We start from the raw sequence: 17,395 nt of genomic DNA on the forward strand, positions 1-17,395 counted from the left end.
ATGAGACGGAAATAGTAGACACATAAAGATGGAAAGATGTAGACAGTTGCTAATCAAAACAGTTAGTTATAGAATAAAGCAAAGAATGTCGGAGAGAATTAGACAGCTAGTTACAGACATAATAATGAAGCACGTCGCGAGCAAAAAATACAGACTGGCTTTTATTGTAGTAGAAGTTGACGAAGCTCCTTCTCATCACTGTACATAGACCTCCATATCGTTAAATTCGTTTAATTCAAATGATGAGAAATGATGATACGAAGCATATTAATGATAACTTTTTTTGAAGAAATAAAAAGAGAAATGAAGGAATTGAAAAAGAGACAATAAAGATAAAAGAAGAGAACACGAGTCTTCGTGATCAATTGTCAGCTGTACACAAAGATCTGAGTAATACCAAAGAAGAATTAAACGAACTTTAGCAGTACGGTCGAAGAAATAACGTAGAAATACAAGGTATCCCTCAGCACGACAATGAAGATACAGACAACATTGTAATCAAGATCGCAGCTGCCACTGGTGTCGACATTACGTCATCTGATATCAACATTAGTCACCGTCTCCCGAGGTGTCACGCTACGCAACAACGTCAACGACAGCTATCCGCCTCCTACACTGTAAAGTGAAGTGTTCAAAAATAGAACACCAATTAAACGCCCTTTTGTAACACTTTTTGAACGCGTCTAGACTTTAGAAATTTAACACTACGTGTTCAACCAACGTTCAATTTTTGAACACGGGTGTGCAGATTTTGAACACTATGTGTTCATCAGACATTATATTGAACACCATTGTGTTCCATATCTGAACACACGTTGCACATAATATGTGTTCAAAAAATCGAACGCATTTACGCGTTCAAAGGGCTGTAACATTTTTGAACACATGGACGCCGTTCAGCGATAAGTGTGTTAAAGGATTGAACACATGATATGCACTTGTTGAACACCTTTAATTTTTGGTGGTCAGGGGGTGTTCAAGCCTGGTTTTAACAAAACGGACCACTGATATCCATTAAAAATTATTTTATTCTAAGAGTACACAAAAATTCCTTGAGTAAAATACAATTATTTGGTGTAAAATGGGAGAAGATGCATGATCACTTTGTACAGTTTTTTCAGAGGAAATCACCAACGGTGTTAACACCTCCTATCAAAACATAAACAAAAGAAAATCCTTATAAACACTGTCGATCGTTTTCAAAAAATATGAACAAAGTAATGACAAAACAGGTTTAACTTCAATATTGTGGATTACGTTATATGTTCATACTTGTAAAAACGTACAAAAATATCTGTTTTGAAAAAGCTCAAAATTTGGCTTACTTATTGTGTTGAAAACACGTATTCGTATGAAATGTTTACTCCGTTTTTGTAAGATAGTTTAAGACATTTCCTCTTGTATAGACAATTGCAAACTTGGAAAAAGGTTAGTCAAGGCTTCTCTGATGCACATGGTACATAGTTGTCCACACTAAAGTAAACACAACATGTCAAGTTGTCACAAAGTGTCACAGTAGTCCTGTTTCAAAATGACCTACATTACACGTCCTACACACATGTACTGCATGCTCTGATTGGTTAATCCGCTTCTCTAAGGTCCACTTTCGGAGCAGTCATTGGAGGGACCTCATGTGTTAGGTCTCATTATTATGTATTATTCAATTTACAGCTTCCTGATTGGTTAATGTGTAGTTCCGGTCCTCCAGTGTTCACTGCCTCATTATGCAATGTCCCATGTACTTTTGGATGATGCCTGCACGTGGTCACAGCTCGATCCCAGTATATGAAGAAAGGTACTCATGCCGAGTATTTGTCAAAATATCTAGTTAGATTTGACCTTGTTCGAGAGTTCCTTCACTATTCATGGCATTTAATATGATACTGTGAATTATAGATGAATTGAATATTGTCAGGAGAAATTTTGTCCTTTTCCCTGCTGTAGTTGGTTGAAATGAGCTACCAACCACGAAATGTGATGTATAGCATGTTATGTAGGTCATTTTCACACACTCATCATGACCTGAGTTCAATTAGTCTAGAACATTATCAAGGTCACTGCCCTTAATGACCTCACAACCTTGAATTCAATTAGTCATGTTTGGAATGTTCTGGAAATTTACTGAGTTGTGCAAGAGATAATTTTAGAACAGTAATTAGCATGTCAATAAAAGTTCTAGATTGTTCTTATATGCTTATGTAAGCACATGAGTATAAATACTGGGACAGCAGGCTTGCAGTCAGACATTTGGGATCGTGTCTCTTGTGTGTTACTTCAAGTCTTTGGAAACTCCAGCAGTATTATTTTCAAGACTTTTCAAGACCTTCACTGCCAACGCTGGATTTATACTTTGGACTTTGTGCAACTTCAAGCCTGCAAGCCAAAGGACTGTTCATTCATCCGACTGACTGTTACAACTCTGAGACTGGAGCTTTGCCGTCCCAGCTGAGATAAAAAGCCTGTACACTTTTAAAGCTTGTATTCTATCCCTTTTTTATTTTCGTAATAATTTTGTTTAAACGGAAACTGCTGAGTTCACCCTTTTGTTCGTTTTCTCTGCAAGTAACAAAATTGGGGGCTCGTCCGGGATACAAATATTTTGAGCCGTTTAACAACATTTTGCCAGCCTTTTCAAAACTACTGTATACTGTGAACTCAGCGAAATTCAATCATGGTGGAATTCAAGCCAGACGAATTTATGGATGACCTTGATCAGGACACATTTGATTCCCTTAGAAAAGACAACCTCATTGCACTGGCCAATTTCCTTAAAGTAGAAGTCAAAAGATCTATGCGCAAGAAGGAAATTCAGTACAAGATTGCAAAACATTTAGTTAATTCAGGCCATTTTGAGGAGTCTGCCTTTAAAGATTATGAGCCTGAGTCTTCCTTTGAACTCAAACAATTGGAATATGAAATACAGGCAGATTTGGCATGTAAACAATTGGCATTCGAAAAAGAAAAAAAATACATATGGATTAGAAATGAAAGAAAAAAGAATTACAAATGGAATAAAGAGAAAGGAAGAAAAAAAGAGGAAAAAGAAAAGGAAAGAGGATTAGAAGAACATCGATTAGAGTTAGAAATGAGACATTGGGATCTTGGAAATCAGGAAATTCTTCCCTTCAGACGGTTTTGAAATCACTAAGCATTTCAGGTTAGTTCCCCCTTTCCAAGAAAAGGATGTTGACAAAATTTTCTCCATTTTGAGAAAATATCTCAGACTCTAAATTGGCCTAAGGAGCCATGGTCTATGCTTTTGCAGAGTGCTTTGGTTGGTAGAGCAAGATAAATTCATATTCAGTTGTCAGTAGAGCAGGCTTCAAATTATGATTCTGTGAATGAATTAATTCTCAAGGGCTATGAGTTGGTGCCTGAAGCTTACCGTCAGAAATTTAGGTATTGTGAGAAGGTGAAAGATCAAACTTATGTTGAATTTGCTCGAACAAAAGAACAATTGTTTGATCATTGGTGTTCTTCTGGAAAGGTCAGTCAGAATTATGACAAATTACGACAACTTGTTTTGATTAAGGAATTTAAAAGGGAATTGACATCAAGACATTTATCAATGAACAAAAGGCAGATACATTGGAGGTTGCTGCACGTTTGGCCGATGATTATTCATTGACCCACAAATCTTCATTTCTCAGCAAACCATCCCTGTACTTTTCATACAGAAACAATGCAGGTAAATTTAACTCCTCCTTTCCATCCAAGAATTGTTCAAAGAAAAGTAGGAAATCAAATGACAACAGTTCACAGAGTTCAAGTAACACTCCAACATCATCAGATCCCAAGTCTCAATCTCCTCCTGACAAACAGTTTGGTACACTTTCTTGTAATTATTGTAAGAAAGATGGCCATTTAGTGTCAGATTGTTTCAAATTGAAAAGAAAACGTGAAGGTCAAAGTAGTCAAAGTTGATCTAAGCCAACTGGCTTTATTTCTTCATCAACTCAATTAGAGTCTAACAATGTGTGTAACACATTTTCTGAGGTTAAACCCCTTATCCCCAATTAATGAGGGCAAGGTCAATTCTTCTCAAGATAGCATTATGGGTATTTTCGAACCATTTATTCATGATGGTTTTATATCACTTTCTAGTGATTTTTCTTCCACTACCCCTGTCAAAATTTTAATAGATACCGGGGCTTCCCAGTCTTTTTATTGGCAGATACCCTGTCGTTTTCTGAAAAGTCATTTTCAGGTACTTAAGTTCTTATTAAGGGGGTAGATTGTAATGACGACATTCCTATTCCTCTCCATAATGTATCTTTGTCTTCGGACTTTGTTTCTGGACCTGTGACTTAGGTATTAGGCCCTTTTTGCCTTTTGAAGGGATTCACCTTCTTCTTGGAAACGACCTTGTTGGGGACAAGGTCATTACTAATCCACTTGTGATTGATAATCCTAGTTTAGATCAGAATCAAGAGCCAATAGAAGAGGAAATTCCTGGTTTATCCCTTCATGTGCTATTACTCGAGCAATGTCAAAGAAAACTTCTGATAGTTAAAATACTCTAAAAATAATGTCACAGATGTTGACTTACATAACACCTTTCTTAGTCAGGTGTTTGACACTGATCATTCCGTTATCCCTCGTTGATTTGAAACTTTCAGTAAAACTTCTGCTGACCAAGTCAGACATTTTCTAGACCAAATCTGATTGCAGAACAACACAAAGACCCAGATATTTTGTGTTTGTTTGACAGGGTAGACCATGATGGTGAAACTTCAGATAGCCCTGTTTCCTATCATACAAAATCTGGTATTCTCATGCGTAAATGGAGACCCCCAGATGCCTTGAAGTTCGTTGATGACGATTGGGCTATAAAACATCAAATTGTGGTTCAAAAGCCCTGTCGTGCTGAAATATTGTGCATGGCCCATGAAACGCCCTGGGCTGGTCATTTAGTTGTCAGGAAAACTTATCACAAAATTCTCAGTCACTTTTCGTCGCGTCAGTGGAAGAAGGTCGTAACTGCGTTTCACCAAATTTTACAGGAGAGGCATAAAACTGATTTTCAACAAAAATATAAATATATCGAAATTTTAAAGTCAGCGGTTCCCGAAAAAATAATTTTTAGACTCAACACATTAAGTTCTTGGTTCGGAAAGCCTTTTCAATAAATATTTTTAGGCGAAAAATGTAGATACGACCCCGGAAGTGGACCAAACGGAGATCAAAAAGATCGTAAGTGGCAGATACGACCTTATTGCATGGAAAACTCATGGTATGTTTTCAGTGTCAAAAGGTCGTAACTGCCGCTTCTTACCTAGTATCACATAACTTTGAAGTCACTGGTGTAATTTACATTGATAACGGATAGTACGATTTACATGAATGGATGTCAAAGATGAAAAATGCTTGGATCTCGAGCGGAGAAGCATTGTTTTCAGTTTTACAGACTTCCTTAGTACAGCGCCCTCAGGGTCAGAGGAACCCACACGCACAAACCTTTTGAATAGAATTGGAGGATATATTTGCTAACCCTGGCTTCCATATCGTTATAATCACTCAGAATAATGGACAGTCTTCCCCAAACCTTATTAATTTTCTCAATTACTCCTCGTTTTATTTCATATCTTGCATGGTACCCGGGCTGTTTTATCTAGCGCCCTCAACGTCGGCCAGCACAATGTGCTAAAAAAAATCCAATGCGCTGGCTTGGGAGTAGAAACTGACAGGAAATTATCAAAATGTCGATAAACGATTGAACACATGCCACACTGCAACCATCAAGCTTTGAAGAGTTAAACTTATTTACCAATTACTGAATAAATGGCCACAAATATGTCCAGTGTCATTTTAATGATAAAATATACTCCTGTTTTGTTTAAGCATAGGTCATAGAGTGAGAAGTTAACACAAGTGTTATCTAATTGTGATAATAGTTTTGTTTGTTTGTTTGCTTGTTTGTTTGTTTGTTTGGATCACACATAAATAGTAAATTCGATTACTGTTTTCAGGCTTTTCATTTTTCTCAGTCTTTCACAGAAAATTGTTTTAATTTTTTTTCAAAAACATGTTTTGATGTTCTGAACTAAGCTTTTTAAATTTACATGTTAATTCTCTGAAAGAAAACTTCATAGAGAACTTGGACAGTTCTCACACATTGAACTATTATGCACAAGTTGGAAATCGAGACATATCAACTCAATAGAAGGCATATTAAACCAATGTGAGTCTGATACAGAACAATTTTGTTGAAAACAGAGGCCCTAGTTACAGCCACTCTGTCTTAGTGTATGCAACTGTGTCATGCACTGAACTATTACTTCACATTTTTTCCTGAACTGTAATTCATTTATTGATGCACAATTTCTTTGGTTGTGTAAAGTCAATACAAGTAGCATTCCTGCAAAAAATCTCTCAAAAGTAATAGCCAGATATTATATTAATTAATCCTTTCAGGCCTAAATTTCATGACATGCTCAAACTACAGTAAGAGAATTTTATCTACACTTTCAGAAGGTCAGGCAAAGAATTCAACATTGCATCACAGTTTAATCCCAGTGTCAGACTTTCTTCTACAGAGCATCCATTGCACAACAGACTGAATGAGTGAAAGGCTTGTTAATCAACATGAATAGGCACCAACAGAAAAATGGAGTCTGTTTCTGCTTTTGACCCTGACTGAAATTTTTGAAATTAACTTACATGTCTGTAACAGGCAGAGCTGACCAAGCCAGGATACCAAGACAATGCCAGAGGTTTGCAGAAATTTCAGCCAGGGGATATTTTTGTTTGTGTCTAAACCTATAATACAGTAAACTTATAGTCTGACATAGAGATTAACCTTCATGTAATATTGAAGTTCTTGTATGCTTGCCTCATATCACAGCCAAATATTATCAATCTAGAAATTGTCAGGCCTGAAAGGATTAATTATGGGAATGACCATTGAATGTATTCATAATTTAATTTAATTAAAGTAACAATTCATTGAAAATAAATTAATAAATTCACTGAAATATTCCGTTGAAAAAAGTGCATTCACTGAGGTGTTTGAAGAATGTTTTTGCCAACTTACAGTAGTAAACTCATTGTAAAAATTCATACAACCATTCATTGCAACAATCCCTTGTAATAAAAAATAGTTGTAAATTCATTGTAAAAAAATTAACTTTGGCAGTAGTTGTTAAGTCATTGTAAAATGTTCAAACAATTTGGCAATAGTGCATTGTTAAGTTTTTTTTCCTTAAATTGCTTTTTGATTTTACATTGTAACATCATTTTGTCCAATATGTATATAAACGCAGAAGTTTTAAAGTCAACGGCTTCATTAAATCCAACATTAACAACAGTGATTGAGGTATTGAAAAAAACACTGAGGTGTTGAAAAGTTCATTGGCCAACTTACAGTAGTAAACTCATTGTTAAAATTCATACAACCATTCATTGCAACAATCCCTTGTAATAACAACCATTCATTGCAACAATGCCTTGTAATAAAAATAGTTGTAAATTCATTGTTTAAAAAAATTAACTTTGGCAGTAGTTGTTAAGTCAATGTAAAATGTTCAAACACTTTGGCAATAGTGCATTGTTGTTTGTTTTTTTTTGTTTTTTTTTTCAGAAAAACTGATTTAAATTTTGTCCAACATGTATATAAACGCAGAAATCTTACAGTCAACAGTTTCATTAAATCCAACAATAAAACGCTTTTGCTGTGTTAAGAATATGACTTATTTACATTTCATTAAACACACTGACGTGTTGGTTAACATGTGTTGACCTTGTACAAAGTTGAAAAAAAATATTGTTTCAGGCACGTTTAAGTAATGCCTGCAGACAGACTTGCAAACAGTTGGATGAATGGATGGATGGATGGACGGATGAGGGCATGCATATGGGCGGAGATCAGACGGACGGAGAAAAGGATGGACTAACAGCGCCCAATGCACAAGTCCCTTCTGATTACGTTTGAAGGGGATTAATAGTGGTGATAATGTGGTGTTTCACATGTTGTAAGTTTTCAAAGTCATGTGTTATACTTTTATCTCACAGTTACAGAGGTCAGTCATGCTGAGAATTAATTTGTTTTAAGATTTCAAGGCCATATTATTATATTATTTTATCTCATAGTTACAGAGGTCAGTTACTCTCAGATTTTATTTATTTTATAGGATTTCAAGGACATGTTATTGTACTATTTTTGTCTCAGTTACAGAGGTCAGTCATGCTGAAAATTCATTTAGTCGGAGTCCTCATCCTCATTTGGCTCAGCCAGTCTCTCTCTGGAAGCTGTGCTGCAAGGAAGTTTGGCATAGAACTCGTGATATTTGGTAGGGATGAGGCCTTTGCTGCAGAGAGCTGCTAGGTCTTGGTACTTCAGCATGCCGATTGGGACAGCTTTCCCATATGCAGCCTTCAGAGGATAGTTGTGCATGTCTGCCATCTGTCTTCTTCTCCTTCCTCTTGACAAAAGGATGTTGAGTGACATAAACTCTGAATCTGCGATGTCATATTTGAAGAAGATATTAGTTGGGCTTTCCTTCCTATACTGGAAACAATGGATTTTGTTCCATCTGATCTTTGTGTCATTGTCACACCACTGAAGGTTGGATACTGTATTACAGACAAGGTCCTTGAAATTAAGGAAGTTGGTGTGTTTCAATTCATGCACTCTATATGCTGGTACACTTTTCTTGGCCATTGATACTGCTGTATACCACTCACTCGGGGCAAACACATCGACATGTTTCACAGCTCTTTCAATAGTAGCATGGACAGAGTCCCCTTCCATTTGAGAATGACCTCTCTCAAAATAATTGTGAGTTATTGTGTTTATCGGCAGATTTACAACTGAGTATAGGCACATGGCTGAGAAGGCACTGTTTCTTTGTTGGCCAGTACAGCTATCTGAGTAGTATATTACCTCATCCTTTGCCCCAAGACTGACATTGTATTTGTACAGACATGTAGATATTTCACAGCTTCCTCGCTTTCCCTCGCCTTCATGCCACATGTAGCACTGTGCTTCTCTGGTTGCCATATTATAAACTGATAGGTTGTATGTGCTCAGTTTCCTACTGTAATAGAAGTCAGAAACATTACATTTGGGTGTAACAAGGACTTTCTGTAAGTCAAAATTTACAGCAGCAATATTATTGTGTAATACTGCTCTATTTTTGTCAGTTTGCTTTTTCAACCGTGCAGCTACTTTTCTTCTGATATGACTGTCATACTGTTCTTTACTCTTCACTTGGTCTTCATTACTCATGTTATTATATGTCTCACAGAATGCACATTTGTCCTTTTTTGGCACATGAAAGCCGAGGTTGAATTCTCCAGAGAATATAGATTGATGATAACATGTTTTTTTACTGGTGTGCGGTCCTTTGTTTTACACTCCTCAACATACATCCTGTACATGGTGCCAATAGATAGCCCTGATTCAAGGTACTTCCTGTTTGAACTTTTCCTACAGTAGTGTGATTCAACTGCAGGAAATGATGCTATGTGAGTTCGGATAATGTTTTTATCTTCCTCTGTGATTGCACCAGGTACTGCACCTTTACCTCGTCCATCCTGTGAGTCTATACTTTGTCGCTTTACCAGTGTGTAGGCAACAGTCTTTTCACCAACATCAAGTGTTTTCAGGAAGACATCTTTACACACTCTCTGTTTATCGCAATGTTTTGGCAAGTTGTATATAATTGTATTCTCTCTTCGTGAATTTCCTGTGACAGTTGCTCTCTTCTTTCCTATCTTTGTTACATGTGCCTTAATAAAGTCTCTCTGACGTTCATAACTTCCTAGGTTCCAGTATTTACTGAAAATATCTTGACGTTCTTCTAATGAAAAATGTTTTGAACAATCCATGTTACATCGACACTGATGATATATCATCTGCCTTGCACAGACTCTTTTACCCGTGTGAGCAGTGTATTCTTGACCTGAATTTCTGAGCCTTTTCTGAATATTCCGCTTCCAGTTTGTGACATTGCGAAAACGTAACCTACTCCTACTTGAATCATCTACCAAGTTATCTGCTTCACTGTGACTGACTTCGGGACTATTGATGGAGGTAGAACCAGGGTCACCAATGACATCAGTAGGGTTAGCATGACTGACCTCATCACTGACAATATCACGGCTACACTGAGCAGCTTCTATAGCACTACAGCTGTCATAAAGCTCACACACACTACCTATCTGTGGATTTTGATTAGGCCAACTGGAAACTGCATCATTATTACTGAAAAGTAAATGACCCCCTGGACTGAAGCTTGATTCGCTGATATCAGCACCAATAACACTGTAGTTTGGCTGATATACATGTAAATCTGTAAAAGTGTTATCACTTGAAGTGGGCAGAGTGGTATCTGTTACACTCACACTTGGTCTGCTTGACTCAGTAATATCAGGAAATATTTGTGGATGAGTTACACTGATATCATTCTGCCTAACTTCAAAAGTAACACTGTAGCTTGACTGATTTTCATGTACATCTATAGTTGTGTTATTGATTGAGTTGCACGGAATGTTGTTAGGACAGCTAATGCTATTATCGCACTCATACACACCATCAGTATTTTGGTTGATTGGAATAGTTGCATTGCAGAGAAAAGGATCATCTCCAGTGAATACATCATTATCTATATCAAGCAGTATACCAGAAGTGGCAGCTGTTTCTAGGATGTCTTTAACTGAGAGTTTTTGTTTTAATACACTTAAAGGAATATCATCATTTTCATTATCAACCTCATCGTCACCACCACCACCAACACCACTATCATCCCCACCGTTATTGACAGCTATATCAACATCAGTACAAGACTCACTGTGCAAGTTATGTTTATCTAGACTTAACTTTGACTGAATAACACTCAGTGGTATATCATCATCGTCACTTTCAAAACTATACTCAATCATATTGTTCTATCACAGTCCCTCTATCCACTGTGGTTCTATGTTCTCTTTGTCACGTTCTGCTGTATGATGATCAATCATATGACGAATTATTTTCAATCGAGTAAAAGTTATATCTTGCTTAATTATCTTCAAACGCAGCCGGTTCGCTTTTACATGGTATATCCACTTGAACTGTAGATACCTGCCTGTGTATGACTGCAGAGCCTGCCGTCTTAGTCTAGTAGTTGCTTGTAACTGTATACCCTTGAGGGTTTGAAACGCGTTATTTTTATAATCTAGCTCTGAAGACAAACAAATGCATTCTTGGCATGAGTCCATTCTAAAAAAAAAAACAGAGAAAAAACAGTATTAAGTGTTTGGGTATTAAATTGCAAGAAACTTATTAAAGGCTGGCGCCGGGACATATGGTTTTGAAGATTAATTTTGTGTTTGCACGGATGTTTATTGGGAGTGATTTTGAATGGGCATAAAATTCACATGTCAACAATAAAATCACTTGCTGCACATGGTTATATTGACATGCTAAATACTGAGAATTTCACCATGCTTTTGGAAGTAGAACATGAGTAAACAAAAACAAAAATAGTGAATAATCCATCAAAGGTTGCAGCTGCGTGGCTTTAATGTAATGTGATAATGTCAAACAAGGTCACATTATCTCTGGTGTTAGTAAACTAGAATCAAAGAGGATACATTTTTTACACCTGAGTGCTAATGGTAGCCATACCACTCAAACTGGCAAGGCTTCTAGCGTACTTTAAATCACATGTAACTGTTCATGAGCAAATACAAATTCTGTCCTTTCCTTTCCTTTCCTTTCCTTTCCAAGTTCACAGTCCAAAGAAAATGAATATTCCTACCTCACTCGAGAATCCTCTCATGGCTCACCAAGCGATGTGACATAACGTAGTGGAACATACCACTGCAGAAAAGTTTAATGTGGCAACATAATCTGAAATTGGAAATGTTTTTAGGCTATTGATTCCGTACCTGCAATGACTGTAGACAGTGTAGCGGAAGGCCGCTCTGATTGAAATTTGAATGAAGTTGTTTAAATGCGGCCCGGTCACAAACAACGTAACAGGAGCACCCTGTCCTGCACAATCACTACAATTGATTCTGGTTTACAACCATGTTCAATAATAACACCTTTGATGCAACGCAATGTTGCTTTGGCAGCCTCACTTGGGATTTACACGTCCTTGATGCAAATGTAGACAGTACAAAGTAATACAACTTTCACTGACTTCGCAAAGCTATCACCAATCGTCATCACAGAGGCGAAGTGCCCTTTACTTCAGTCAAGTTCGACGACATCATCTGAATGATCGTGTAGTTTGTTTCTCGTACACTTTGTTTTCGCCTATATTGCCTTCACGTATTAGCAGTGTTATTTGGCATTCTTTTGAACACAGACGAGTACGAGTGCGGCCGTATGGTAGGAGAAAACACAAGACTTACCAGATGCAGTTCTCTGCTCAACGTACGTGGGATGCGTGTTGTTGGGCGCATCATACCGTTTTACGGCATTGCTTCAGTACACGGCGCCCAACATCGACACTCACCGTTTTACAACAATGTAGTAAACACTTTACGACCAGCCTGTTTTGATACCTATCGCAATGCCAATCACTCTGTGCGTGTCTCCTACTACATTTGGGAAGGGCCCGTACATAATAGTAACATAATTTTTGCATTTTATTCTGATACCATCTAAAATACCTTTGTGTTTCGCCAATAAGCATTCGTCACTGCAGTTACGACCTTATTGCATTTATTCTGGCATCCGTACAGCACGACCCCAAAAGGTCGTATCTGACACTTACGACCTTTCTGCACAAGCGTTAACTGCAGATACGACCTTATTGCAGCAGTTACGACCTTACTGCCAAACCGAGAGGGGATATGATCAAAACTAAAAATCTATTTTTTTCACCTTTTCGCGAGAAAGTTTACTGAAATGACATTCAGCAGATGTATTGATAACAAGAAATCATAATTTGATAAAACTGATTTTCCTCAAAAATGTCAGTTACGACCTTCTTCCACTGACGCGACGTTTATTTGGCCAAATCTAAGGCAGGATGTAGCATATTTCTCTAAAACGTGTCACATATGTCAAATGATAGGAAAGTCAAATCAGACCATTCAAAATGCCCCTTTACAGCCAATTCCTGCAATTCAAGATCCATTTAGTAGGATACTAATATACTGTTTGGGCCCCTACCAAAAACAAGATCAGGAAATGAGTACATGCTGACAATAATGTGTACATCAACTCGGTTCCCAGAAGCCATACCACTGAGAAATATAAAGACAAAGACTATAGTGAAAGCTTTAGTCTAATTTTTCACTTTATTTGGCCTCCCTAAATGTGCCCAGTCCGATCAAGGCTCCAACTTTATGTCTGGTATTTTCCAACAAGTAATGGATCAGCTAGGCATTAAACAGTATAGGCCATCTGCGTATCATCAAGAAAATCAGGGTGCTCTAGAGCGATTTCATCAGACTTTGAAAAATATGATTAGGACATACTGTTTTGACACAGAGAAGCAGGGGGATGAAGGAATTCATTTTCTGCCCTTTGCTGTTAGAGAGTCAATTCAAGAGTCCATTGGGTTCAGCCAATTTAAACTTGTATTTGTACATACAGTCTGTGGCCCACTTAAGCTCGTTAAAGAGAATTCCTATCAGACGATGACGATTGTCTGAATATTTTACAATATGTGTCAGATTTTCGTACAAAACTCTCTAAAGCATGTGAATTAGCAAGAGAAAATCTTGAGTCATCTCAGCAGTCAATGAAAATGAAATAAGATAAAAAACACCTCAAAACGGAAGTTTGAACCAGGTCAAAAAGTTCTTGTTCTACTTCCGGTTCCTGGCAAACCACTCCATGCTTGTTACTTTGGGCCATTCCTAATTGCTAAGAAATTGAGTGATTTAAATTACATCATAAAACACCTTAAAGGAGAAAACAAAAACAGCTATGTCACATAAATATGCTTAAGCCATATTTGGATAGGGATAATCCTACTAAAACACAGCCTGTTAGTGCAGTCAGTTCTAGTCATTATGAAATAGTGATACTGAAACTGACTTGAGTGAAAATACTCTAAATTCAAAGTTGGGCCTCGGTCAAGCTTCAGAACTCAGAAATCCTAGAGAAGCTGGAGTCTACAAATTGGCACACCTCCAGACAGAACAACAACAACAGGTGAAAGAACTGCTCCATGAATATAAACACCTGTTTCAAGATGTTCCAACGAGGACAAACGTCATCTATCACGACGTTGATGTTGGGGACAGTAAGCCTGTAAAACAACACCATACAGACTGAATCCAACAAAAGCAAAATATCTCAATGAAGAAGTCAAATACCTGCTGGACAATGACTTTATTGAAGCCAGTAAAAGTAACTGGATTTCACCATGCATACTTGTTCCCAAATCAGATCACAGTTATTGTATGTGCAAGGAGTACATGAAAGTGAACACTTTAACAAAGACAGACACTTTCCCAATCCCGAGGATTGATGATTGCATCGATCGAGTGGGAAAGCCAAGTATGTGACGAAATTTGACCTACTGAAGGGATTTTGGCAAGTCCCTCTGACGGATCGTGCTCGTGAGATATCCGCCTCTGTTACACCAGACGGAGTGTTCCAGTACAAGGTGATGCCACTTTGACCACTTTGACCTTCACCTTTTCTTTTCAATTTGAAACAATCTGACATTAAATGGCCATCTTTCTTACAATAATTATGAGAAAGTTAACCGAACTGTTTGTCAGGAGGAGATTGAGACTTGGGATTTGATGACTAGGGAGTATTACTTGAACTATGTGAACTGTTGTCATTTGATTTCCGAATCTCCTTTGAGAAATTCTTGGATGAAAAGGAGGAGTTAAAGTTTACTGCATTGTTACTGTGTGAAAAGGACTGGGATGGTTTGCTGAGAAAGGAAGATTTGTGGGTCAATGAATAATCATCGGCCAAACGTGCAGCAACCTCCAATGTATCTGCCTTTTGTTCATTGATAAACGTCTTGATGTCACTCCGAATGCACCTTTTAAATTCCTCAATCAAAACGAGTTGTCGTACTTTGTCACAATTCTGACTGACCTTTTCAGAAGAACACCAACGATCAAACAGTTGAGAATTAATTCCTTCACAAAATCATAATTTGAAGCCTGCTCTATTGACAACTGAATATAAATTTATCTGGATTTACCCACAAAGCACTCTGCAAAAGCATAGACCAGGACTCCTTAGGCCAATGCAGACTCTGAGCAATTTTTTCAAAATGGAGAAAATATTTGTCAACATCCTTTTCTTGGAAAGGGGGAACTAACCTGAAATGCTTAGTGATTTCAAAACCGTCTGAAGCGAAGAATTTTTTTCTGATTTTCCAAGCTCCAAACGTCTCATTTCTAACTGTAATCGATGTTCTTCTAATTCTCTTTCCTTTTCTTTTTCCTCTTCTTCTTTCTCCCTTTGTCTTTCTCCCATTTGCAATTCTTTTTCTTTCATTTCTAATTCCATATGTATTTTTTTCTTTTTCTAATGCCATTTTTTTCATGCCAAATCTGCCTGTATTCCTAATTCCAAGTTTTTGAGTTCAAAGGAAGACTCAGGCTCATAATTCTTGTAAGGCAGACTCCTCAAAATGGCCTAAATTAACTAAGTGTTTTGCAATTCTGTACTGAATTTGCTTCTTGCGCATAAATCTTTTGACTTCTGCTTTAAGGGAATTGGCCTGTGCAACGAGGTTTTCTTTTCCGAGGGAATCAAATGTGTCCTGATCAAGGTCATCAATACATTCATCCGGCTTGAATTCCGCCATGATTGAATTTCGCTGAGTTCACAGTATACAGTAGTTTGAAAAGGCTGTCAAAATGTTGTCAAACGGCTCAAAATATTCGAATCCTGGACGAATCCCCATTTTTTACGTGCAGAGAAAACGAACAAAGGGTGAACTCAGCAGTTTTCGTATAAAACGAAATTTAATACGAAAATAAAACTAATTGCTAAGTCAAGGATAGAATACAAACTGTAAAAGTGCACAGATTACCCATCTCAGCTGGGACGGCAAAGCTCCAGTCTCAGAGTTGTAACAGTCAGTCCGATGAATGAACAGTCCTTTGGCTTGCAGGCTCGAAGTTGCACAAAGTCCACAGAATAAATCCAGCGTTGGCAATGAAGGTCTGCAAAAGTCTGAACAATTACTACTGCTGGAGTTTCCAAAGACTTGAAGTAACACACAAGAGACACAATCCCAAATGTCTGACTGCAAGCCTGCTGTCCCAGTATTTATACTCATGTGCTTACATAAGCATATAAGAACAATCTAGAACTTTTATTGACATGCTAATTACCGTTCTTAAATTATCTCTAGCACAACTCAGTAAATTTCCAGAACATTCCAAACATGACTAATTGAATTCAAGGTTGTGAGGTCATTATAAAGGCAGTGGCCCTAAGAATTTTCTAGACTAATTGAACTCAGGTCAAGATGAGTGTGGGGGAAAATGACATACATAACAAGTACTATAAGAGGTAGAAATATTTATTGAGTAATGTTGAACGAAATTGGCATCGGCACTCAGGCCTTGAAAATTAGTAATTTTAGGACGATGCAAATCAGTGAATACACTACAGTATAAACGGACATAACCTTTCTTATACCAGGTGAATAATCTGTAGGGAGTGTTTATGGATTCTTGCAGGTTAGCTAAATGGCTCTGATAAATTTCTTGATCAAGTCAATTTTGCATTTCTCCAAGAGTTTGCGAGAAAGATATTCATACATGTCTGTCCAAAGATCGGTATATGTAGGTTACGACTGGTACGACTGACCCACAAGAATCTATGGCGGCTGGCACCAGCTGCAATCAGTTGACTGCGAACAACTGTAACTGGGACATGGTAAACGGCTTACTGAATTATGTAATGAACCCATGTGTTTCCCTTGAAGCTCTATTGTTTCCTCTTGTCATTCACAGGCCTCACTGTAGTCGATGCGGCCAATGCTCCCGTCAAATCAAAATGAAATAAAAAGCTTGAACTTTGTACATAACCAACAATTGGAAAACAGCGAGCCAACATGCCTGTAATGCATGAAGGGACAGGGATAAGTAAAAACATGGAAATTTAACGCATGAAGGTTTGTCGGGCATTTCTCGTTGTAACTTTCGGCCGATCCGTGAACATCACGAATAACGTATTACTTCAGCGGTAGCCAGGAAGCACGTGGGACATTGCATAATGAGGCAGTGAACACTGGAGGACCGGACCTACACATTAACCAATCAGGGAGCTGTAAAGTGAATAATACATAGTAATGAGACCTAACGCATGAGGTCCCACCAATCAGCGTAACGCAAATGGACCTTAAATTACCAGATGAACCAATCACTGATGTTGGTACATATGTCAGGGACCTGACTTATGAAACAGGACTAGTAAGACACAACATGCAGAAAGTGGGTAAAGGGGTCCTTTGAGGTGTAAAAC

The 17,395-nt window shown here is 37.7% G+C and overlaps 1 protein-coding gene across 1 annotated transcript; it reads right to left on the reverse strand.

Moving 5' to 3' along the window:
• Positions 1 to 6,290: 6,290 nt before the first annotated feature.
• LOC139125611 (uncharacterized) lies at positions 6,291 to 12,429 on the reverse strand. Its single transcript, XM_070691707.1, has 3 exons — positions 12,343 to 12,429; positions 11,742 to 11,833; positions 6,291 to 11,200 (listed from the first exon to the last, which is right to left on the reverse strand). Exon 3 carries the CDS (start codon positions 10,879 to 10,881, stop codon positions 9,223 to 9,225), a length of 1,659 nt encoding a protein of 552 aa, XP_070547808.1. The 5' UTR covers positions 10,882 to 11,200; positions 11,742 to 11,833; positions 12,343 to 12,429; the 3' UTR covers positions 6,291 to 9,222.
• Between the last annotated feature and the right edge of the window lie 4,966 nt (positions 12,430 to 17,395).

The sequence above is a fragment of the Ptychodera flava genome (assembly GCF_041260155.1).
Source record: "Ptychodera flava strain L36383 chromosome 3 unlocalized genomic scaffold, AS_Pfla_20210202 Scaffold_25__1_contigs__length_14229661_pilon, whole genome shotgun sequence".
NCBI lineage: Eukaryota > Metazoa > Hemichordata > Enteropneusta > Ptychoderidae > Ptychodera > Ptychodera flava.